The sequence below is a fragment of the Natrix helvetica genome, assembly GCF_964273705.1.
Source record: "Natrix helvetica genome assembly, chromosome: Z".
Taxonomy (NCBI): Eukaryota; Metazoa; Chordata; class Lepidosauria; order Squamata; family Natricidae; genus Natrix; species Natrix helvetica.
Window position 1 is genome coordinate 114,065,724 of NC_138554.1, and position 25,710 is coordinate 114,091,433.

The 25,710-nt window shown below is 35.1% G+C and overlaps 1 protein-coding gene across 4 annotated transcripts; it reads left to right on the forward strand.

The window, feature by feature from the left end:
* The first annotated feature begins 1,417 nt into the window (after positions 1 to 1,417).
* On the forward strand, positions 1,418 to 24,970 carry NSUN6 (NOP2/Sun RNA methyltransferase 6). 4 transcript variants are annotated; one of them, XM_081933429.1, is made up of 12 exons: positions 1,418 to 1,493; positions 5,145 to 5,256; positions 6,812 to 6,967; positions 8,797 to 8,876; positions 9,854 to 9,963; positions 11,835 to 11,988; positions 14,509 to 14,590; positions 16,501 to 16,578; positions 18,982 to 19,126; positions 20,734 to 20,882; positions 21,966 to 22,091; positions 24,146 to 24,970. In XM_081933429.1, exons 2-12 carry the CDS (start codon positions 5,182 to 5,184, stop codon positions 24,350 to 24,352), a joined length of 1,362 nt encoding a protein of 453 aa, XP_081789555.1. In that variant the 5' UTR covers positions 1,418 to 1,493; positions 5,145 to 5,181; the 3' UTR covers positions 24,353 to 24,970. The 4 variants fall into 4 exon arrangements, with proteins under 4 accessions (XP_081789555.1, XP_081789556.1, XP_081789553.1 ...); XM_081933427.1 differs by having other exon boundaries at positions 1,419 to 1,493; positions 16,459 to 16,578; positions 24,146 to 24,965; XM_081933428.1 differs by lacking the exon at positions 1,418 to 1,493 and adding an exon at positions 1,811 to 1,829 and having other exon boundaries at positions 16,459 to 16,578; positions 24,146 to 24,966.
* The last annotated feature ends 740 nt before the right edge of the window (positions 24,971 to 25,710 follow it).

Consider the following 25,710-nt stretch of genomic DNA (forward strand, 5'->3'; position numbering starts at 1 on the left):
TATCTATTTCAGGAAGTTGATTTATGTTAACCATTACATGTAAGGCTCTAATTGCAAAAAGCTAAATAATTGGGCACAGGAGAGACAAACCTTCACATCATCTACTATGCTACTATGCACATTCAATGTTCTGGAGATGTCATCTCACTGGGGTTGTCACTTGATGTCAAACTTGATTCCTCAAGGCTGAACCAGATGCTAAAACCTGCCTGGAAGGTAACTTGTAGAGATCTGAGGCTTGTATCTCTGGGATGCAAAAATCCAAAGGACCACTAGATGGAAGAAAAGAACTTTTGCCAATTCAATTCAATTCAATTTATTTGTGCTTCTAGACCGCCCCCTCTCCCAGAAGGGACTCGGGGCGGTGTACAGTCCATAGAGAATATCACAAAAATACAATAAAAAATTAAATATGTACAGTTTGGAGGAGGTTAAAATGCAATTAAAAGAACTGTACAAAGCTAAATAAATATAATTTTTTTAAAAATCCCTAAAACAGACACAACAGATTAAAAAACCCTAAAATAACCAGATAATAATACATTTGCCAGGAGGGACCGTTGTAATTATGCCAGGCCTGCTAATCGGAACAGGTGAGTCTTCAATTTTTGCCGGAAGGAGCGGAGGTCAGAAGTGGTTCTAATGTCGGGCTATAATGTAATGACTTTATCCAGAAGTTCTTTTGCTGTCTTCTGGATTTTTGCAGCTCAGATTCAGAATGCCATCAGATTGTGGGCAAACATACTTCTACAACAGATTTATTGATTAGATGTGATGAAGTTACTGACTCCTGGCAAGTATGTAGGCAGATATTCTCCATGATGATCTGGTCCAATTCTTCCAATGGTATCTCCATTGCCATTGTAATGAAGTCTAGTTGGCTTGCTGTTAGTTTATTCTTTCCTTCTATCTAAAACAGAGCTACAAAACTTCCAGTATAAACAGCAAGCTTAAGGTTGTGGGTTTTATTTTTGCAAAATGCTTAAAAGACATACAAATGAGAGGGTTGTGCATAAAAATGGAAGGCTTGGCTCTTCTTCAAAAGCAATATTTTTAAATGCACACAAAATGAATCCTGCTCTGTAGCTTGATGATTGCTCATCCTACTAACACTGTGCTTTTGCCTGCTGTCAATTCAATTAGAGAAGAAACAGCAGATGCTGGTATTCCACCAGTTGAAAGCCCTCCAGGAACGTAATTTCCCAGAATTCCCCATCACTCTGGCCATTGGGAAAATTGCAATTCGTAACTCTAATGCATTTCGGGGGCTCCAGGTTCGCAAAACGCCTCATCAGTCTCAGCGCGGCTTGATGCCCAGTAGGCGCATGCCAAGTTGCAGCGACGCCTCTCCCTCCACCTCAGGAGAGAGGCGGCAACGGCGACCCTGGTTGGGCTGGGCCGAAGCAGGGTAGGAGTTTCTTTAGTGACCCGGATGAGGCCGAGCAGGCTGGCCGGAAGAAGGAAAGCAGAAGGTAGGATCGAAGAACGAGGAGGTGAGGAAGAGAAAACGTCGTCTTCGTGCTCGGGCTCTCGGACTACTTTTCCCAAATTCCCGGCTGGGAATTCTGGGAGTTGTAGTTCCGGCGCATTAGGAGAAAAGAGGGTCTCGCGCTCGTCAGCAGAGGGCGCCCAGGTTGTTATCCTTGGGTTGGAACTTGATGGGACCGATCACTGAGACCTATTCAAAGATGGCCGCCCTTTGTTTCCGCTCTACCTTACCTTCCCCCCACCGCAACCAGGAGACGTTTCCGGTTGTAGTATTGCGTCAGTTCGCAAAGTCTTTGTCCCCGGGAAAGACGGAAGAGGAAACCGCGTGGTTTCTCCAATAGGTTGGGCTGGATGCGAAATACTCCACCCGTCCCTGGCCAGATGGATTATATAGGGATGGAAGCTCAGCATTCATGATGAGCCTTAAAATGGGTCTCGGCAGCCTCTGTTAATGGGATTAGTCACAAAGAGGATGATCTCCCAAAATATCATTTTAGGAAGGGTGGGGATTTTAGTCAGCAAAGCTGGAGGACGCCAGGGTCAGCAAGGCTGCACAGCAGGGTGGTTCTAAGTGAAAAGGTGGGGGAGAGATCTGGATTTAAACATTTATTTGAGTACATCGTGGGCCCTTATGTCTCTGCATCCTAGAACTGCTCTTGGTGTGAAATGAAGAAATGGAATGTTTTATTTGAAGCAGAGCGATAGAAATGAGGAATCATTGTATTCTGCATTTAAAACCATCTAATAAAACTTTTAAAGCAAGCTAATATTTTCATAATCTTTGTTTCCATGTTATTGATGCTCTGCTACTTATTTAAGTCTCTGGTTCTTTAAAAACGTAACAAGATTATTTTGACCAGGGTATGGGCTTCTGTAAAGTGTGCATGTAAGAGATGCCAGTTGATCAAAAGAGGCCAGTCCTCACCTGTAGGCAGATTACTCTGAATAAAAACCGAGGAGTATAATAGCTTATGTTTAACAATACTAATATTCTTATCTATATGGAATATCAAGACTGATCCCAATAGATCATAGAAGCAGAATTAAGAAAATAATATTCTGAAAAGTTTGTTAAACTGGTCCTAGCACTCTTACAGCCACTGAGTTTTATAGTGTAACATGTACATGCAAATAATAGAAACTTAGCAAGAGCAGTAAGCAATAAAAAATCTTAATTAAAACACAAATAACTAACAATATAGATAACCCAGCTGGAAATAAGAAAAACATTGCTTGCTAAAACTCTTTAGAGCCAGATCAAAACAAAGACTGCAGGCATGCCAGAAATACTCCCTTGTTGTTATAGGAAATATCACCTTGTCCACCGTTGTTTCTTTTTTAAGGACAACAGGTGGGGCTATTCTGAGTTTCTTCCACCCTTTCTCCAGGGCTGAACAATCGCTTCATCTTTGTCACCATTTCAAGGAGCATCAAGAGAAGAAGGCCTTTAGAGTAGCCTCCTCTCTAATCTCTGCGAAGAGTCACTCAGAAAAGGTCCTTGGAAGACAAAAGTTAGGAACCTGGTGAATAATGTACTACAGGTAGTCCTCAATTTTGATGACAATTCAGCCCAAAATTTCTGATGCTAAGCAAAACAGTTAAGTGAATTTTGCTCCATTTTAAGATCTATCTTGCCACAGTTAAGTGAATCTGCAGTTAAATTAGTAATAAGGTTGTTAAGGGAATATGGCTTTCCCGTTTTATCAAAAGATTGCAAAAAGTGATCATATGACCCCAGAACACTATAACCATCAAAAATTTCAGCCAGTTGCTGAATCTTGATGACATGATCATGGGGATGCTACAAAGGGTTATAAATATAAAAAACAGTCATAAGTTGCTTTTTTCAGTGTTGTTGTAACTTTGAATAGTCACTAACAATGGTTTTAAATCAATTACCTGTATTGCTTTCCTAATCTGTTGCCTGTGGGATATGGTATATTGGACTTATCCATATCAAGTTGGTGGAAGCTACTGTGATAGTTATTCCAGCCAAAGAACAACTGCACACTACATGCCATGTCGTTGAAAAAGGGGCAGATACCAAAGCTTGAAGCACAGTCAGATGTCATTCAATTTCATTTCAAGAGATAGAAGTTCTTTTTGTTAATTATAATTGGATTCACAGTCAGTTATATAGCACTGAAGAGATATAACTTCTGTCGTATTCAATCAAAATCCCCAACTTTTCATATTCCACTTCTAGAGCTTGAGCTCATAGTACTGTATACTGGATATAGATTATGCTGGCTGGAGAATTATGGAACTGAAATCCACACATCTGGAGGGTTGACAGTGGGAAGAGAGCAGGAAGGAGAGATGGTTGTATTTGATTGCTCCAATTTGCAGTTTAGGGGCTAAAAGGAGAGGCAGTTTGGTCTAGTGGTTAAGGAATCGGGCTTAAAACGTGGAGACCATGAGATCTGCTCTGCCTTAAGTTGTGAAAGTCAGCTGGGTGATGTTGCTGTCTAACTTCTTGGATAAGCAAAATGTTTTCAGAGGAAAAAAACTAAGGAAGTTTAGTTGCCTTTTGAAAAGAAAACACTGGGACTTTATAGAGTTGTGTGGAAAATATGAGGAAAAAGGTGTAATGGATATGTTCACTGCCTTTAGTTATTTGTAAAATAAAATAAAGGGATACAAATAAATGAAAACATTCAAATATACGGGAATTGGAAATATTTCCTCTTTTTTTTTGCAGAGTTCATAAACAAATTCTGCATGTAAAGCTTTTTGAACACTTGAAAGCACTGCATGGACATTAAGCATTATTTTTAAACTCCGTAAGCAGAGTCCTGCTTAAGCACCCAAGGGATTGATGCACATTTTTTTAGCAATAGTTAGCTGTAAAACTACAGATTAGCAACTGGCCGTTCCACATCTAATTTCATGCTATGTGATTTCAGTTGCCAGCTTCAGAGATAAAAAGCAAGTAAATCTGCAGTTTTAGTAACAAATAATTTGGAAAAAATAGAATTGGCTTTTGGCTCATCACAAATTCCTAATTTTATTGGTTAGTCTTAATTTGATCAGTTAGAAGTAAATTCTGTCGTGGGCTTGTTTGAATAGAAGGCAGGATATAAAATAAATAGTAAAATAAAAATCAAGATGTTCCATTGAGTGCAACATGCTTCTAGACATATTAAATACATTGTAATATTATTTTGAGTGTCTGAGTAGAAAATTAAAATATAAATGGAATTAGTGTAATAATAGAGAATATTACGTTACTCCATAAATTATGTGATACCATCCTATATGCTGTGTAATCATCAGGATGTAATATGAAAAAGAAGTTTGTTAAATTTTAAACTATTTCATCATTCTTTTGTTGAATATTAAATTTAATTCATATTGATTTTTTATCATGGTTTACTGAATAAGCGCCACTGGATAAATCTACACAACATACTAAACCATAAATCATGGTTAAAAACTGCAAAAGATAATACAGCATGCTAAATTATAACCATAAAACCTTATATTGCTTCATATTATATGTAAAACAAGACTTGTTGATAAAAGAACATCTATTTCTTCAATAGGCCTCCTGATATAACCATATTTATTGTCTGTGGGAAAAATTTATTAACATCTGATTTTGTTTTAAGCTTATTAAAAGCACGTTTGATGAAATAATACATTGCTTATTACAGATGTTTCTATGAGTAAAAAGGGAAATATATCAGAGCTATGTCTATTTTCTGCAAAATCTTACTGAAACCAGAGGTTGAGGAATATCTCAGGGCTACATTTAAAAATGATGAGGTAAGTACTAGTCTGGTTAATTAAAATACAATGCATCAAGAAAAATTAGGTTGCAATTATCAGAATGCTGTCCTGTGGAAGTTAATTTATAATACTAGCTGTATTGTACTGACACTGTTGTTTTCTATTACGATTCTGTGCAGCTCTCGATATCATTAGAAAAAAAATACAGTGTTATATTTTTATAATTACTGCATTCTTCTTCAGGGCTATAAACAGCTACTGATGTATTAGTTTACCAGGCCCTTGCATTGGCAACATGTCATGATGGAGTCAGGATTGATATTGTCCAAATGATGCTATTATAAATACGAACAGTGTCTCTGAGTATAGTGATGTTGCTTCTAGAACTAGTATGTCACACTAACCATGTTAAATAATAATAGTTTTATTTTAATTTATTATTTTATCCAATTTGATCTTGCTACAAAGTGAAACCTAAATGTTCAGAATAAGTATATGGAATATACCATATTGTGCATATGTTAAATGTGGCAGGGAGGAATACCCAGGGCTAGTCTAAGAAAGAAAATGTCTGAAAGAAGATAATATTTAATGCCATATATTGCACCTGAGAGATAAAAATTTGTTTATCAGAATATAATGAGGTACTTTTTTCTTCAAGCTACTTGCAGTATGTTTTTAGATAAACTATATTGATGCTAAAGATGTTTATTAAACAATAATATTACAGGTAGTCCTTGACTTACAATAGTCAAGGACGTTTAATGGCTGTTCAAGGTTACAACGGCACTGAAAGAAGTGACGTATGACCATTTCCTACACTTATTACCAGTGAAGCATCCCCATGGTCACATGATCAAAATTCGGGTGGTTGGTAACTGACTCATATTTATGACTATTGCAGTTCCTTTGGGTTATGTGATCAGCTTTTGCGACCTTCTGACAATCAAAGTCAATGGTGAAACCAGTTTCATTTAACCATGTTACTAATTTAATAATTGCAATGATTCACTTAACAACAATAGCAAGAAAAGTCATAAAATGGGACAAAACTCACTTAAGTGTTTCACTTAACAACATAAATTATGGACTAAATTGTGGTCATCAGTCAAGGACTACCCGAACTTTATGATTTAACTTAGCAAGCATATGGGAGATTTAATGATATCTTTACATGTGTACAGCTGAGTTTATTTATAAATAAAGTATATTTCAAGGAAAAATATTTCCAATTCTTTTGCCCACACACTCCCAGCAAAGCCAGCTCTGTAGTAGTTAGTATTAACAATAGAATTGTAAGTTAAAATGAATATACCTAACAATTAACAATAAAAACCATTGTGTCATAATTGTGAAACATCAAATGAAGTAGAAGAAAATTGTACTTTATAAATGTACTCTTCTTTAACTCAAGAAATTTATTTTAACTTGTTCCCATTTTTTAAACTTATAAACAAAGTAACTTACTTATTTAAATTTATAAGTTAAATGCAGTATATATGTTAAAATAAGTTATAAATCTAAAGTATTATGATTGTATCAAAATGTTGTTATTGATTGATTAAATTTCTTTCTTTACTTTTATTTTAAGATTACAACATGCATTGGTCAACTGAAAGCAGAAGAGAAATATGAGTCCTTATTAAATAACCTAGCACACCCACCAGCTTTTACCAGTGTTCGGATAAACACACATTTGGGATCTGTGGAATATGTAAGACACCTGCTTTCCAAAGAGATCCAAAAGGTCAGTCTTTCATTTCCTTTACTTTGTTGTATATCTACTTATTAGTTAGTTCAGGATATAGGTATTCCTTGGCTTATGACCATAATTGAGGCTGGAATAAGTTGTTGTGGTCAGAGCCAATTTTATGACATTTTATGGTTGTTGTTAAGCAAATCACAGTCATTAAGTGAATCCAGTTTTCCCAATGAGTGCTTTTTGCTATAAATTGTCAAAAGTTGCAAACTGCAATCACATGACTACAGCTGATCTTAAAGGCAAACCAGTTGCCAAGCGCCCAAATTGTGATCATATTGTGATTATATTATATCAGTGGAACAATTATAAGTAATATTTTCCCATTAATTTTGAATCATAGATAAACAACGATCGTAAGTTGAGCAATCAAGGGTGCTGCATATAAAAAAAAAATAAAGCCAAATTGTAGTATACAATTTTACTAAGAATAATAAAAAATAATTGCAATTGCTAATGCTTTTATTTAGAAGCTGTGTTGAAATATTGTGATGTTTGCATTTTAAAAAATCAGACAGACATTGTATTGCTGGCATAGCCTGTAAGAAATGAAATAAATTGCATATAAATTAGAATGAAAGAAAGCATCATCAAGAGAAGGGGTAAAGTGATGTTTTGGACTACTTGCAGCTCTAAAATCCTGCTGTGGCATGCTGAGGCAGGTAAGAAATGGAGTTAGATTGTACCATTGATTTTTTTTTAAAAAGAAAACTGTTGTTATGGCCAGTAAAGCAAAATTGGCTTTCCTCAGCCAATTATGCTTGGTAAACCTAAATCAGAGGCTTAGCAGACCAAAGAGGCTCTGAATTTATAATTGTTTTTCTGCAGTTCCAGAATACCCTATTTTAAGCCCTAATTCTACGAGTGGCACAATGTCTCCTTCTGATTCAAGGAATGGGATCTAAAATATCACCTCAGAACTTTTTTTTAAAAAGAATTATCGTTATCTTTCTTTCAGATAATACAGCTCTGTATTATTTGATCTGCAAAGCAGATGGTTATGTAATACCAGTATATCTGCCTTGGCAAATCCTGCTTGTTTCTCTAAAGATAAATAAATAATGGACCTTTCAGCATTTAGAGGGAGTCAGTGCAAAGCAAGGATATGTTTAGAATCAGCTTATGCTAAAGCTTTCTTTAGTAAGCTGCCATACAGTGAACGGTAAAAATAATCAGCATTGGTTTTTTTTTTAAAGAAATGCAACTACATTATTGCTTGCCTTCCATTCCATTATTAGGAATCCCCAAAAGGGACAGGATTGTTCATTTTGCTGTTAGATATATGTGAATCATTTAGTCTAATTTAAATGAAGATACTTAGCAGCATGCTACTTCTGTGCTTACTAATGTAAAAGAAAATCATTCCTTCAACTGTTACTGTTTGTACTGTACTGTCAACTGTAAATGAACTAGAATGTATTACATAACCCATCTTTCAGATATCCTTTTGCACTTCGTGAATTTCTCTAGAGAGAGAGGGGCTTTGTCCAAATAGGAGCTTTCACAAGTGCAGAAAATATAAGTACCATTAACATTGGGCAAATTTCCACAGTATAATATCCATTTGGAAACTTACTTATTTTTTGGTAGGATATGAAGCAGATTAATAAATGTATTTTTGAATTCTGAAAGGAAGCATGTCATTGCAAGTTGTACAGTAGTGATATCCTCTGGGGGATCAAGATCTGCATGATACAGACTCTCCTGCAGACATTATATATAGTACAGCCCCTACTTATCTGACCATAAATATTTCTGTCTAGTGAAAATATTACAGATAATATTATAACTATAATGTACTCGCCTTTAACTTACAGCAATATGAAAATCTTAGTGTTCCAGTTCTACAACATCCAGAACTTCCTGACATGTTACTTATTCCTGTTCTTGGACCCAGGTTTGTGTGTGTGTGTGTGTGTTTGTTTCTGTTTAATTTCATTCTAGGGAACTTCAACCATTCCTAGACCAATCCCGATTTTGAATATACATACTTATTTATCAATAACTTTGATTTTTTTAATAATTATCTCTCTACTGGAGGAGGAAAGGAAAACATAACTGATATCTCTTTCTCTAGAATGTCAGTGTTTTAATATTTAATATTTATTATTCTGTGATGCTTGATGGGGGAAAATTGCAATTATCAGCAATTTGCAGAGTTTTGGATTGGATTATGAAGAAGTGCTTCAGAACACAAAAGAACGCTAATGCAGCACCTGCCTGAAAGTCATTAAAACACTAAAGCACCTCAATCTTTTTTTAAGGATTGCTTGACTATCATATAGAGATCCTGCAAACAGATGCAGCTGCTGTAATAAGTCTCAGATAGATGCTGTGTTTGTTCTACCGTGTATTCTGAAACAGCAGTCCCCAACCTTTCCCACGGACCATGCATGCGCAAATGAAACTTTCACATGCTACCCTGCCATTTACATGGCCCAGTTCTCAACAGGCCATGGGCTGGTACTGATCCATAGCCCAGAAATTGGGGTCTACTATTTTGAAGAATCTTCACTAAATCAAAACAGGAGCTCTATGTGGTTATATTTCAGACATCTAGAAACAGATCATATGTGTGATTAGCTATCAATAATGTGGCCTTTCTAAATGTTACTTCTTTTTAGATAACTCCTTAGTTTTATGAAACACATATTTACATTCTTTAATGTGGCTTTTACATACAATTATTATAGCTGCAACTTTAAAATCGAAAGGCTTCAAATAAAATTAAAAATCTAGAAAACAAATGCACTGTCAGTAAATAGGAAAAAACGAATCCTTGCTGTGGGTGGGAGTGGAAAGTGGTCAAGTTATCTTTTTAAAGTAGTAATATTAATAAACTAATTTTATTTAAATATCATTCTTCCATTACAGAAAGGATCTGCAAAGATTGCCAAATGAAGTAATTGTTGATGCCCAGTGTGGAAGTGCGGTGCTTCGTGGAGCACATGTTTATGCTCCTGGGATTATATCCGCTTCAAAATGTAAGAATGATTGTGTATATTTAATGAATATTTTTATTATGGTCATTGTCTAGAATTGAAAACAAAAATAAATTAAATATAAAGTAAAAACAAAATAGGATAAATTATTACAATGGTGGGTGGGTTCATTAAAGTCTGCCTAATTTTACAGGCAGCATAACAAAATGAAGCTACATTCGAGGAAACTGACTGATACTCTTCTGGTAACTACTGCACATAAAAACAAGGTTAGAATTTTCCAGCTATTTTAACTGGGAAATAACTTGTAAGATGGCAGGAACGAGCTGTAGTTTATTTATTTTTATTTTACTTATTTAGTTTGTCAAACATGTATGAGCTAACAGGTATAAGTTTAAACATGGACATGAACACAGGAAATGGGTATAAATAAATGGGGACAATAGGACAGAGACGGTAGGCACACTGCTGTGCTTATGCACGCCCCCTACTGACCTCTTAGGTGAGGTCCATGGTAGACAGTTTAAGGTTGAAGCTGTATGTATTTTAGGATGTAACAACAGAGTCGGGTAGAGCATTCCAGGCATGGATCACTCTGTTGCTGAAGTAATATTTTCTGCAATTGAGTTTGAAGCAGTTTACCTTTCAACACCTCTAGCCCACAGGAGCACAGTCTCAAATCATAGAAGATTTTGTCTATGTTTATAATACATATATATGTATAGAGAAAATAGAAATCTGTTTAAGTGTTAACATATGCTTTCCCTTTGTTAATATAGCTTTCATCTTGTGTTTTTTTATATTTGTATCCTGTTGTGGCCAAGTATTAATTTATTAATGTTAAAACTGAATTTTCAACAATCTCCCCACCAATACCCATTTCATCACTATTTCCATATATATTCTCTCATGCCTATTTAATTGATTATGCACCATCAAGTGGGTTCACATAGATACATTTTCTCTAGGAAAATGTGACTCCCAATCTATTCCTTCAAGTATTTCAGCAATCTAGTAGCCGTGGTGGCGCAGTGGTTAGAATGCAGCATTGCAAGCTAATTCACTGCTTACTGCCAGGAGTTTGATCCTGACTTGCTCAAGGTTGACTCAGCCTTCTATCCTTCCGAGGTCAGTAAAATGAGGACCCAGATTGTTGAGGGCAATGTGCTGACACTGTGAACTGCTTAGAGAGGACTATAAAGCACTATGAAGTTGTATATAAGTCTTACTGCTGTTGCTACCAATCCATGGCTGCTCACCTCTTCTCTTTCCTTCAAGTTTCCCAGCATGGACCACTCCTGAGATTTAAGTTTTCATGATAGGGTTGAACTAAAGTAATTTGAATGTGGTCATTGGTACCTTGAGTTAGAACTCTGGATTGTTTCATTTTAGGATCCAGCTTTCTAGATTATCCACGGTATTCTCGGGAGTCTTTTCCAACACTATAGTTCAACAGTCAATATACTTTCTTCTGCTTTTTCAAAATCCATATGCCTATTTACAGCTTACTTATTTGTACGCAATAGTGTGATGCAACCTGGACAGCTAGGCTCACAAATTTAGTATCAGAGCTTTATTATGATCACATTTTCATACCCTGATTTAGATGACTGGTTCAGCCAAAATATTCTACTGTCCCTCCTTTCCCCTTTCATGTTAGAACATTAACGTTTCTTGAGGATTAAACATAAGGATGTATTTCTTTAAAAAGTTATGTAAAACATTGCCAAGTCTGCATCTGGAATAGACATCAATGATGTTTTTCCAGAGCTTATCTTGACTCAAGCACATTCTTTTGGACGCATGGGGTTCAAGTATGTGGACTCACAAAATCCCCAGTGAATGTCTGGATCTTTGTTCTTGAGCCAAGGCAAACAAAAATCCAAAGATGTCTCTCCCTCTCTTTTCCTCAGTCATGAAAGCTGGCAGTATGGTTTCTGTGTACTCTGATATTGAAGGGAAATGCAAAAGAGGAGCCAAAGAGTTTTCCGGGAATAAAGTTTTCATTGGAAATGGGATTTCAGAATTGAGCCGCAATGAAATATTTACTTCTAATGGCCCATTGAAGTAAGTCAGAAGTATATAATCATGGTTGAAAATCTGTCCCAAATTGCTTATTTTAGTAGAAAGCTAAGGTTATTTGTAAATCATCTCACTATCCAACTAATTTTGTTTTTTAACATACTGAAAGTATGTATACTTTAGCCCAAATTCCTGTCGGGTTTATTTCTCCAATGTTGAGGCTTTTCAACAAAAAATTGAATATGAATCTGCCTGTTCTGAAAAAAGGTAATTTAGAAGTTAAAACCCAAGAGGGCAGTTTCAGTAGTATACATTTATTCTTTGATAAATTCCCTTGTAACTTTTTATGCTTTATGGAGTTGTCATCAATCCTCTTGGTTTCTACTTTTGGTGTTCAAATATGAAAGGTACCATTGCAAGAGGATACTGTTGGGGTTTTCTTCTCCTTGGTGAGCTTTCCAAAAAGTTTGGATTGGTAATAGAGTGTCAGGATGCTGAATTAAACAGCCTTTTGTTTTAAACCTCAGTGCAAATGTATGGATTTGGATTTAAGTTAAAAAAACTCCTTACTTAGTCAAATAAGTTATTCTCAGATATCACCCAAAACCAAGAAATCTATAGGAACTAATCTTTGAGGATCAGTTAATAATGTTAATAATGTGATAATGTTTTCAGATATTTATGATCTAGATTCTATGCTTCAATAATACAGTAGACCATAGTTAGCCACAGAGAGTACTTTTTATATAACAATTTGTTGCAGCCTTGATAGTAATATAGGTTCAGTAATGACATGGCTAGATTAAGCAATTATTAAAATTGTTTTATTTTTTATATTATTAACATTAATAATTAAAAATAATGATGGAGTACAGATGGAGATTTTCTCTACTAGCAAACAAAAAAATTTGAGTATGGTTAGGGCCTGAATAAAAAAGAGTCAGATGATAGCCACTGTAGTAGGAGAATCATATAAGTTTATGGTAGCAAAACATTGAAAGATAGTTCATAAAAGCTTGCACTTTTTATTAAAACAAGTTGAAAAAGATGCTACTAGAATCCTTTCACTGGTACCCTGCTATTATTCCATACCTTTGGTTAAATGGTTAAACATTAATAAACATTTATAAAGATTATCAAAAATTATATATACAATAGTTATTGAATGTATTCAATTTTTTTAATCAAGATGTAGCTTTGGAACAATTTTATTGATTTAAAAAGCTCTGGGACATTCTTTACTTGAATCATGCTATGTTTTTCAACCAAATTAGTAAATGTATCAGGAATAATATATGCTTCACTGTTGATATAGTCTGATTGCAACAGTTCAGTATGCCCTCTAACTATTCTGCCCAGTATGAAGCATTTATTCATGTTCATTGCAGTTATTTATCAATTAACAGTACATTTTGATTTGTACTCCCCCTCTTCTTTTTTTTGCTGTCTTTTAAAAAAATCTTAACAATATTGAAATGTTTAGTCAATATTGTCTTAAAACAACTATGGAGACTTTCTTTGCAATGAGAGGTTAATTTTCTCTCATTTGTTTTCTTGCAGATGTTTCATTACCCAAACTAGGTAACATAATTGGTGATACCAGTAGTGACTGCTAGTGACTAACACTGATGATGTTACTAGTTTGGGTGATGAAACATCTGCAAGAAAGCAAGAAAGCTCAGAGAACACCAAGGACCCCTCATGTCAACCCTGAAGCACAAATATTCCCCTTTATTAATTTTCTCTCAGATGATATCCTAAGTCTTGGAAAGTGGGACAATTCTGGGTGGTTAGAAATTGTAGTATTGATTTAACCTATCTAACACAATTATTTTCATGTTATATTGTCGACTTGGAAAGGAATTCCATTCTTGTTGCATTCCACAACAGGAGGTAGAAACAGTCTACAGAAAATAAGAATTAGGAATTTCTTTAGAGGACAACAAATAGATATTGATCTGGAATTGATATAGACTCTATTATGATAGTTTCATCTTCTTCTTCATTATCATTATCATTTGCATCCCACTTTTTTCTTAGAGCTCAAAATAACTTTCCCAATCTTTTTCCTGATTCTTAATGCTATATGGATTCTGTAGGTTTTATTATGCTCAGGGAGTGACTGTAATCAGTTTTACACATTGTATTATTTAACATAATTTCATGCTTTTAATGGTAGAGAAACATTTTTAGAAATTTCCCTAGGGTTCTTGAATAATATGTTGGTGAGGGCATTCAATAAAATTATATAAATCAACCAACTAAACTACAAGCCACATTCCTATGGAAGAACATTATTTTGATATTATTAACAATGACAGCAGTCTGTTTTGAATTAAGTCACCTAACAAACCCATTTGAGAAAAGAAATTTTATACCAAGTTGAAAATATGTGGATTCCAAGGGCTTATCCTCTAATTAATGTTCCTGAAAGTAAAAACAGAATGTGTTAAATTAATAGCAGGTATAATTTGATATTCCCCAATAAGTAACGTACATTTAAATAATGTCAAACTAGAAATGAGGAGCAGACAATTTATTCATGTTCCTGTATATGTCTTTCAGAGGGCTGGGAATAAAAATGACTGAACCAATTTACCGTAGTCCCTCATTTGACAATATGTTATCCAGTTATATATTTTTACAGGTATGTTATATTAAAAATAAATACTATTTTCTGAACATTAAGGTTTCAGTACAGGGAGTCCTTGACTTACAGCAGTTCATTTAATGACCGTTCAAATGGCACTGAAAAAAATGACTTATGACCATATTTCACACTTATGACCTTTGCAGCATCCTCATGGTCACATGATTTTAATTTGGATGCTTGACAGCTGATTCACATCTATGTTGATTGCAGTGTCCTGTGGTCATGTGATCTCCTTTTGCAACCTTCTGACAAGCAAAGTCAATGGAGAAACCAGATTCACTTAACAACTATGTTGCTAATTTAAAAACTGCAGTGATTCATTTAACAAATGTGGCAAGAAAAGTTGTGAAATGGGGCAAAATTCACTTAACAAATTTCTCACTTAGCAACAAATTTGGTGCTCATTTGTGGTCGTAAGTTGAGAACAACCTCTACATTCCTGGGATCAAGTAGACTGGCTGGATTCGCATATACTGCATAGCTATTGCTTAGACATATAGGGATATGACTGAATTCATACCTCATGATAAGCCAGAAACCACAGTCCATGTAAACTAATAAAAACCTTAACTTGAAATCCAAATGTATTTATGATCAGATTGTAGCATTTTTATATTTGACATATTTGTTTGTGAGTGAGCTGGATTTCCATTTTCTCTAGTGCTTCTTGTGAAATGCTTTGGTGTTTAGGATTTCCTTTTTTATTCCAGTTCAAGAGTTCAGGAAAGTATATCAGCCCATCGTGATGTTTTTTTCAAGGTTTTCTTGCAGAAAACATCAGAATTGGGAAGACCACTTCTCCAATCCTTGCTGTAAAGATCAAACTATGGAGAAAAGTAGAATTTAATATATTGTTGTGTCATTTGTACATTTAACGTAACAATGCGACATTTCCCAATTTATTGTGTTCCCATCTAAAGTATTCACAAGTTGGCAGGTGTTAATTTTTTAAAAAAATATTAACCTTGTGATATAATCCATTGCAAGTTTACCAAGAACTTCATTTTCAGTATCAGTATAATCTACTAAAGTATTGTTGGTGTAATGATTGAATCTTTCGATACTTGGCATCCACCAGGATTTTGTTTCACATAATGTTACTTGTTTCAAGTGCTTTTAATTCAAAATAAACCAGAAGGACTTATCCTGCAAAAGATCAAGCGTAATTCTTTTACTATTTCTAACAGTGCCTCTGGGTCTCATCTAGTCTCTATAAGCAGGCTTAGAAAATGAAAAAGGGGATGAGTGTATCTGAAGACTTGGTTTGGAAGTATGGCGAGAGAGGGAGGAACAGAGCATACAGAATGGGAGAGGCTAGAGAATACCTTAAGGAACAGTCTTATGAGACAGAGAGTAGCCATATTCCCCACACCAACCATTTTGTTCAGGTACCTTTCTCATGTGCATAAATTCTCAGTTATACCTATTCAGATTTTATCTACCAGTTAAGGGCAAGAATATCTACCTGCCATAAGGAGAGTGCTTGGATTTGGAACTTTCAGCCATATATTGGTTTATTAAACGTTTATATCACTTATTAACTCACAGCAGTTTACAAGACACAATGTGATAGAGAAACACAGTTACAGCTGCCCAACAAAGGGCAGCATCATACATTAAAAGTAATAAAATAAGGATGGGAGCTAAACACAGGAGTCGGACCAAGTATCATCAGACCAAGTATCATCTACCTATCAAAAACTCTGAGGAAGAGAAAATATTGACTTTAAAGGAATAGCTTCTTCTATCAAAAGTCAGTTTAGATTCTTAGAAGAAAGGTCAGGCATAGATTCAAAAAAAATATTCCAGTATTTTTGTGTTTCTGGGTTATTAAAATATTTTTTTACCACTTCCTTTGCTAGAATTTGCCCTCATCAATTGTGAGTTATGTTTTAAATCCTCAGTCAGGACAGAGAGTCTTGGACATGTGTGCTGCTCCTGGGGGCAAAACTACCCACCTTGCAACACTAATGCATGATGAGGTGAGTCACCATACCTCTCTCCCTCCCTCCCTCCTTTCTTTCCTTCCTTTTTCTTTCTTTTCTTTTCCTTTTTCTTCCTTCCTTTCTCTCTCCCTCCCTCCTTCCTTCTTTCTTCAAAGAAGCTTGCTTGTATTTTATTAGCTTATTTCACACATTGGCTGAAATTCACAGATAATTCAAAATAGCATAGCCTCCATACTTGAAATTTATATATGCTTTCTAATCAAACAAGGTATGAAGACTCACTAAAGGGACATTGATCTTGCTGAGTTACCACAAATCTATAAATACAAGCAATAAATGCTAATGTGAAAAAAGGCGTTTTTCTAACCTATGCCCAGAAATATGTGAGGGGTATATATTTAATTAAAATTAAATGAGTTTAAATTCAATTTCTCTCCCTGATTTGTCTCCCTCCCCCTCCATTTTTTGAATTTTGCCCTATCCTACTTAACCACATGCTGTCTGTAAGCCATAAATAGCCATCCAGTGTAAAATACATTCTGGACTCTTACCTTGGAGAAAGAGTAGGCAGATTTTGACATAATACAAATTTAGCAAAAATTATTGCAACTAAAAATGCCAGGAAACTAAGAACTTTTAAGTGGACAGGCTAATAAACTATGAGTTTATAGACTGATGGATGAGTCTTGGGGTATAATCTGAGTTGGATTGAATTGGTGACTCTTGAAGAAGGCTACCTAGTTTATCCATCTGCTTATTGGGCTGAGGTCCTTCCTAGGTTGTTAGCAGGGAAATTATTTGCTGTGGTGGTAGAGAAAGGGGGTTGTGCTATCAGCCTTGAAGTTAGTGGTAGTGCACCCTCTCCTCTAGACTATTCCTGGATCCAGCCATTTGGTTAACTTGACCTGTCTCCAATCTTGTCATGCTAGTTGCAGATGCCCCTGGAAAAAAGTAGATTATCTAGTCCCATATCATTCAATTTTCAGTATTTAGAATGGAATCAATCTCAGTTGGACTTGTATATAATCTGTGGCAGACTTGGATAAAGGTAGTGTATTCTTTCTTGTGCTCCTTGATTTCATGGCAAGTTTTTATGCATTCAATCTTGGTATCCTTCTGGATTGGATTCAAATATTAGCAATTTGGAGCATTGTTTTACATGGTTCTCTTCCTACCTCCAGAGCCATTCTGGTGTTGGCTGAAGGAGAATAGATTGTACCCCAAGCCCTCCTTTGTAGGATAACATAGAGTTTAGCACTTTCTCCCCTCCTGTTCAACAAGAAACCATTAGTTTACTGGCCAGTTGGAGTTCAGTATCATCAATCTGCTAATAACACTAGTTAATATCTGTTGACTCCAGGCTGGCCTATTGAGCTGCCAAGGTTCTGTCTCAATGTTTGAAGGCTGTTTGGCCTGGATAGGGAGGAACGTCAATGAAATCGATTCAAAGCTATCAGGACCGAATGGTTGTGAATATTAGGTCAGCTAGATTTGGAAATTTTTCATTTTTACCCTTGAATGGATTTAGACTTTCTTATTCAAGGGTGACGTGAAATCTAGGGATACTCCTGAATACAGAGTTCTTACTTGATGGCAGTCTTGGCGAAGAGGGCCTTTGAACATCTCCATCTAGTACTCAGTTGCATCCTTTCTTGGATCACATGGATCTTCAGATAGTCACTCAAGCCCATGTCATTTCACAACTTGATTACTGCAATGCATTTTACATGGCGCTGTCCTTGAAGATCACTTGGAAGTTTCAAAATGTAGCATCAATGTGTATAATCAGGAACATTGGTATGCCCATATGATAACTCTGCTTATGTGAGGTGTGCTGTTTGACACTGTGTTTCCAGTTAATTCATAGTTCTAATTATAACCTGGATGTACAGTAATGTACATGTAATGCTGTTATGTTTACTGAACTGTTTAACTTTCCAGCATGGAGAAATTGACAGCACTCAGAACACAATCCTGAAACATAGAAATAGTGTTCTACTTAAGTGTCTGTGTGGTGTTGCTGTTTTTATCCATTTGCATTCCTAAGTTTTAGTGCAACCACTTAACAGGTCTCTCCACAGACTATTAACAGAGACTATTAACATTGAAAAATTGATCTATGTTACAGTATTTGAATGAAATATATTACTTTGTCTTGGTGAAATTTGTGATGAGTAAACTGTAACATTAAGTCAAGCATTGTCGCTTAAGAAATGAGGAATGATGTGATGACTCAAATACATGGAGAAAGTCACCACACATTTTTCAGATGCAGGCATCAATTGTTCTTTGGAGCAATTTTTTCACACATGTGTACTGAATTGGGGCGAAAACAGATTATATATTGTCTTTAGTTATCTGAAATTATGTATATTGACCTCTGTTAGCAGTTTTAACAGCTATTTATGTCATTCAAAACTTTTGATTTTTAATTTTTAGGGGGAAGTGATAGCGCTGGACAAGATAGCAGACCGAGTGAAAAAGATTGAACAAAATGCTGCATTACTAAATTTGAATTGTATTAAAGCTTTTTGTTATGATGGTACCAAGGCGCTTACTGATAGCAAAATAGAGAATGGACAAGGTAATGTGACTTTTAACTATTGTTCATGGAATAATTACAGGTTATGATATAAAGGTTAATTTGAATTTGATTTGGACGGCACAGTAAGATGCAATGTTTAAAATTATACATGTAGTCCTTGGTTAACAAATCTAAGTTGTTAACTAGAATCTCTGTTGCTAAGTGATGTGGTCATTGAGCAAAGCATCACATGACTTCATACTTAGAAATAATAGTTCTGGTAGCAATTGCCCTTAGGATTATATACTGCCTATGGGGCTTTACAGCACTCTATGGACAGTTTACAATGTAAAACATTATTTGCATATTCCCCCCAACAATCTGGTCCTCATTTTACCAATCTTAGAAAAATGGAAGACTGAATAAACCTTGAGCCCCATCAGAATTGAACTCTAGGCTGTGGGCAGAGTTAGCTGCAATTCTACATTTTAATCACTACACTACTAGGGCTCCTGGTAGTCTGGTAGTATCACGTGTAGTTATTAGACTGAGGACTGCGCTATCAGGCAAGGACATCACACTTCTCTGCTGATGGCCTTCATGTAGCCTTATGAAACCTAGACTGGGCATACCTCAGCAGTTGGAGGAAGGAGACAAAGGTCAGCTTGAAAGGCAGAAGGCTGCAGAGGTAGGCATAGGTGGAGTGCTAGATAGCCAAAAAGGCAGACATGGGAAAGCAGGTATAGGTACGTAGGGTAAATTAAATGTATGCTGAAGTAATAAATGCTGATGGGCTGGCAAGCAATCAAATTTTGATCATATGACTGCAGAAGAATTGCCAGCTGTAACTTCGAAGACCATTCTGATCTACCATTTGCTTAGCAATAGCAACATTTTAACTTACCAAATGATCATTTATGAGGACTTGGTATCAAAATTTCTGAAGCTTACTAGCTTCATAGGAGCAATGCGGAGTACATAAGATGGGAAAAAGTGAGGAAGAAGGTCTACTTTTGTTAAAGTTAATATTGTATTTTTAATCATTGTGTAGTGCAGTTTGGTGGCTAAAGTAGGAAAATTACTTGTCCAACAGATCCTTAGAATGTCTTTTTAATGAACTTAATCTTTCCACAACAGTTCATAAATACATTCTGTCTTTCTACAAGATGTAACTTCAAAATGTTAGTACTTGGATTCATTTTTCATCAATACAAGTGAAGTGTTGGTCTATTACACAGGATTTCAATACACATATTAAATCTTGACTTCATATCATGATACAGATTTAAGGAGACTGGATCAACTTTTATACCAATCAAACAGGACACATTTTCTTGTTACATAGAAATAGTGTGGAAGGCAAAAGCAACAATAAATAAAATTTTGTAAGCTATCTGGAATCATCTATGCAGCTATAGTATATAAATTTGATTAATAAATAATAGTGATAAAAATTCCATCTAAATACAATGGCTATTTATAACAGTTAATTAAAAAGACTTTGAACCAATGCCAGTAGGGTTCAACTAGATTCTACTGTATTAACCACATTGAATTGATACGATTTATAGAATTTTAATTAAATTCTCAGAAATTTTCATTAATAACAATTGGTTATGCAAAACATGCAAACTATAGTCTTTGAAATTTTTCTTTTCTTTTTGCAGAAGGACCTCCATTCTTACCTGAGTCATTCGACAGGATACTTCTTGATGCTCCATGCAGTGGAATGGGACAGAGGCCAAATTTGGCTTATTCGTGGTCTTTAAAAGAAATAACTTCCTATCAGCCTTTGCAACGCAAGCTTTTTAGAGTGGTATGTTTACTAGTAAAAGATTACTGGGTTATTTTAAAAGAAACAAATTTTATTAAAATTAATACAAGCGACTGTCAAACGCAGTTGATATAAGATTATGTCTGATAAACCTTTTCTCATGTCCTTACAGCAGAAATAATTTAGTTTCAGGAAACAAATTTGTTAAAATCATTTTTTTCTTTTCTGTACCTTGGTTATATAACAATTCCTGAAAAAAAGGGTATGAGGGAAAAATCAAGATATTTGCTGTAATAGTGCAATTGCAACTTCAACTGTTTATTTGTTCAGATGTCTTCTGTTGTCTATTGGAAGACATTGAGCCAAATGAAAGTAAAGTCTTTCACACAATTTTTTAGAGAAGGTGTCTTCGGTTCTTCTTTTTCTCCTAAAGGAATCTGGGAATTATTGGATCATCCTCAGAGAATATCTCCTGGTAAATGATATTTACCATTCCATCACACGGTATTGTTAGAAAAGATTGGATGCAAATAGAGGCAGGGTTGTGGAGATATATACCAAATAATAAGAATTCTTCACTTTCAGCAACATTTCTACGGTGGTTCCATTATGATTAGTAGCCATGAATCTTCGAACACCAATATTAGAATTAATGTGCACTGTGCCATTGACCTGTAGTAAACTGCAGATAATCCTTGACTTACAACCACAATTGACCCCAACATTTCCATTGCTAAGTTAAATGAGTTGCATCCAATTGTGTGGCTTTTTCTGCCATTCTTGTTAAGAGCAGTTGTTAAGCAAATTATGCAGTTGTTAAGCTTCCCTCATTGAATTTGCTTATCAGAAGCAAGATGGGAAGGATTTAAATAGTGATCACATGACCCTGTCACAGTGCATCTGTCACAAATACAAGCCAGTGGCCAAGTGCCCCAATTTTGATTATATGGATTGTGTGAGAATCATTCATAAATCACTTTTTTCAGCACCATTCTAACTTCAAACAGTTCCTAAGTAAATGGTTGCAAGTTGAGGATTATCTGTAATTTATATGTTTAAAAAATAGTGTTATTTGTGAAATACTGGCAAAAATTCTATGAAGTGAAAATCTGATTGTCATCCTAGGCAGTGCAACTGCTAAAGCCAGGGGGCATCCTAGTATATAGTACGTGCACAATTACCCTTTCTGAGAATGAAGAGCAAGTGGCTTGGGCACTAGAAACTTTTCCTTGCCTCCAACTTAAGTCACAGGTAAGAACAAACTTCTTTGTAAAATTTCATCTATGTAACTTTGCTTTCCACTTTTATATTACTTTTTCAGTTGAAAACATCTTGTGGAAGAATTCACCTGATTACAATTACATTTTAGTAGCTAAAAAGATTGAGCTGATATCAAGAAATATCTATTACGTTATCAAGAACCTATCATTTCTTTTGTTTTCTTTTTGGAGTTAACAAATTTATCCAGCTGCCTAGGAAAAATATATTTTGTAATTTTTAAACTCACTTCCATATTTTGCTTACATCTGTAGAGAGCCCGTTTGGTGTAGTGGTTAAAGCATCAGGTGAGAAACCAGGAGTTCTACCCCCACCTTGGACACAAAGCCTGCGGGGTGACCTTAGGCTAGTCACTCTATCTCAATCCTAGAAGGGAGACAATGGCAAACCACTCAGAAAAAGCTTGCCAAAAAACCTGAAAGGACTTGTTCAGACAATCTCCAAGAATTAGGGAGTTTAAGGGGAGGAAATAGAAAGGAGCATTTGAGAAGGCATTAATTGTATATCTTGCTAAATCATGGTTTATCACTGCACACAACTAGAATGAGCCTTTTCAGCCAACTTCCTGAACAGCTAAGAAACATTCCTCAATTATTATGTGATTTCATTAAAAAAAAAACTGGTGTAGCATTTTTTTAAACATTAGAAATTGGATGGGTTTTAAAACAAACACTGCATGGTTAAGAAGCCAACAGACAGAAGTTGAATGGATTTGACTGAATGTTTTATTTCTTTTTGAACTTCACATTCTGTAAATTGTACAAATGCTAAAATGAAATACTTTGGGAGGGAAAGTAAACAGTTTAATCTACTTTAGAAATTGAAAGCAGAAGAACTGATTTTTGCTGGGGCTGGCTATGTATGGTATCTTAAGAGGGAAAAAAGCACACAATATTGCAATAGGCTTTTAGTATCAGGAAGAGTTTTATACAAAGCATGCCCAATCAATATTATATATTCCTGCTTTAAATTACTGTTGTTGAGGTATTGAATCCAGTAAGGCCAGGAAGTGGATTTTGTACTTAATTTACTGAGCCTTAAAGAATTTCCTTTGCATTTTTAGTACCCAAATTAAAATTAGATTTCTTTTAAGCATATATATTTTAAGTATTAAAATTGACTTGCTAGATTAAATGAGATTAGTTCTATCACCACCACCACCTCCAGGCATGAAAACTGACTGAGTGACTTTGGGGGAACCCCTCTCGATTATCCCAACTCATATCTAAGCGTAGTTGTGAGAAGAATAGGAAGTAGGAGCATTGGGTTTGTTGGTGACAAATAAAACAGTAAATGCAGAAGTTTAAAAAAGACTAATCCTGTAAAAAAGCCTAATCCTGTATCTTCTACCTGCTTACTGGGGTGTGGACCCAGAGCCTGCAAACTGGCCAGCTGCTGTAACATTCATCAGAATAGATCTGACAGTTCTTATGTTGCATACCAATTTTCCTCCTGCAAAAGAACTGAGAGTAGCAGGTTGGCAGCTGAATTCTATGAGACATATTCCCATATAAGGGTCTATGCGAGTGTGGACTAAGTTTTAATACACTTTTGTTACTTAACATAGGAAAAGGCTTCCACCTACAACAAAGGAACTCACATTATTTTAGATGACAACTTAATATAATCATGTCCCTTTTCATCTATATTTAATTTTTGCTATTAAATATAGCATTTTATGCTTTATTATTTTATTATATAGTATTTTATTACAATGCTATGTTATTAGCATACTAATAACATGATATAGAAATAAACTGTACCTATTGAAAAAAGTTTAGTTGACATTAAATTAGAATTTTTAATATTATAGCTGAGGAATGGTTTTCATCCTTTTTATATCGTTTTGAATCATTGTTCTTTACAGAGATTTATAGCAAGACAGTTTTCTGCCTTAAAAATATTCCAATAATGTTCTTGCAAAGGTAGAGCTAGTATGCTGACCTTTATAAATATAATATTCTATTTTAAGTTAAATAATGACCAACCAAATAACCAATTGTTTCTTTTATTTTGCTCCCTAAAAGGAGCCCCATGTTGGCGGAGAAGGCATGATGGGAGCTGGACTGTCACCTGAGCAGCTGAAACTGCTACAAAGATTTGATCCATCTGAAATTATTTTGCAGGGAATTGACTGTTATTCTTTGCAAAATGTCAACTTTGAAGATTTGATACGTCTAGCAAACAAAGACTGTATAGGATTTTTTATTGCAAAATTTATAAAAATGCAGTGAAAATTGCTTTAGACATCAATGTAAATAAATCTATGCTTTCTTTTTAGCCTTTGGAGTGTTCCAAACTGCTTTGTGCTCCAGCTATGTTGCTAAGCCAACAGTCTGACAACATAGTTGCTATAGCAGCAGTAAAATCAGCCAGCTGTTTCTCCTGTGAGAAATCCTCAGGTTGGAGAAACAAGTCTAAGGAAATGGGCCATTTCAATTTGGAAAGTTTCAAGTTTCATTTGGTTTTACATTTAACAACAGATCATTAATTATGGAAACTTGTTTGCTCAGTTTGCCCATATGGTTTTGTTTACTATCACACACAGTAGTAATCTTACTTTCAAACTACTGAGTTCAAAATAACGTTTGAATGGATTTTAATACACTTTATGTCAAATTCGCGACCCGTGGACCAGATTTGTCACAGTCTGGCCACGCCCATACCCGGTTTAGCAAAGGGGGAAAAAGTCCTGATACATCATGTGATGCCACCTGACGACGCGAGTTTGACACCCCTGCTTTATAACATCTTACAGATTGCTTTTGAAAAACAATTTTATAATATTAAAGAACTTCATTTAATAAGAACTGGTATTAAGTGAGCATCTGACTGCTTTTTATTATGATTAATTAGAGAGCTTTCTAAATGCTTCTCCACAAAATTATGTGTTTTGCTTGGGCCTACCAACACAATGTGCACGTTCACTTATGATATCAGGAATGCTAACTGTTCAAACATCAGATGTGTTGTATTTGATTCAGGAGAAGAACCAAAGAAGAAATACTAAGATGAAGCAACAAGGGAAATCCTCTGACTTGTCTTCTGAATACTCATATTCTTCTTAAATTTTAGTTTCCCTTTAAAACCACTTATTGGCGATTTTTGCAATGTTGGAGATAAAGCAATTGTACAATTGTGTATGCATTGTATGGAAAACTCTCCATAAGACCCAGTGTTTTAGTGCTTGTATTTTAATATGTTTATGTGCCAACGTTAGCCACATCAAGCTTAATTTTATTTTTCTTATTTATGGTCTCCTTACCTATTTTAGCAGCCCCCCTCAAATATAAGGAAGTTGGCTAGTTTCATACTGTATCATTTTGGTTACGCTTTTTCAAGTTTTATGGTACTTTTTTTGACAAACATGAATAAGAATGGCAGATTTGCATCTTTTATTTATAAAAGGTTTTAACTATAATATCCTACTGAAATCTTACTATCTAATGTTGGGCAAGGGAATAGAGAGTAATTTTGTAATATATGCAAGGGATTTAAAAATTGCAGAATTTGGAGTAAAGTTATAAAAATATCTCAAATATCTGCAACAAAAATAAGTGTTGGATACTAGTTGAAAAGCGATAGAAAAATA

Coding starts and splice junctions, on each gene's coding strand:
- NSUN6 (XM_081933427.1), top strand. CDS start 5,182: ATGTCTATTTTCTGCAAAATCTTACTGAAACCAGAGGTTGAGGAATAT. Junction 8,877..9,853: donor ATTCCTGTTCTTGGACCCAG/GTTTGTGTGTGT, acceptor CTTCCATTACAG/AAAGGATCTGCAAAGATTGC. Junction 20,883..21,965: donor AACGCAAGCTTTTTAGAGTG/GTATGTTTACTA, acceptor TTGTCATCCTAG/GCAGTGCAACTGCTAAAGCC.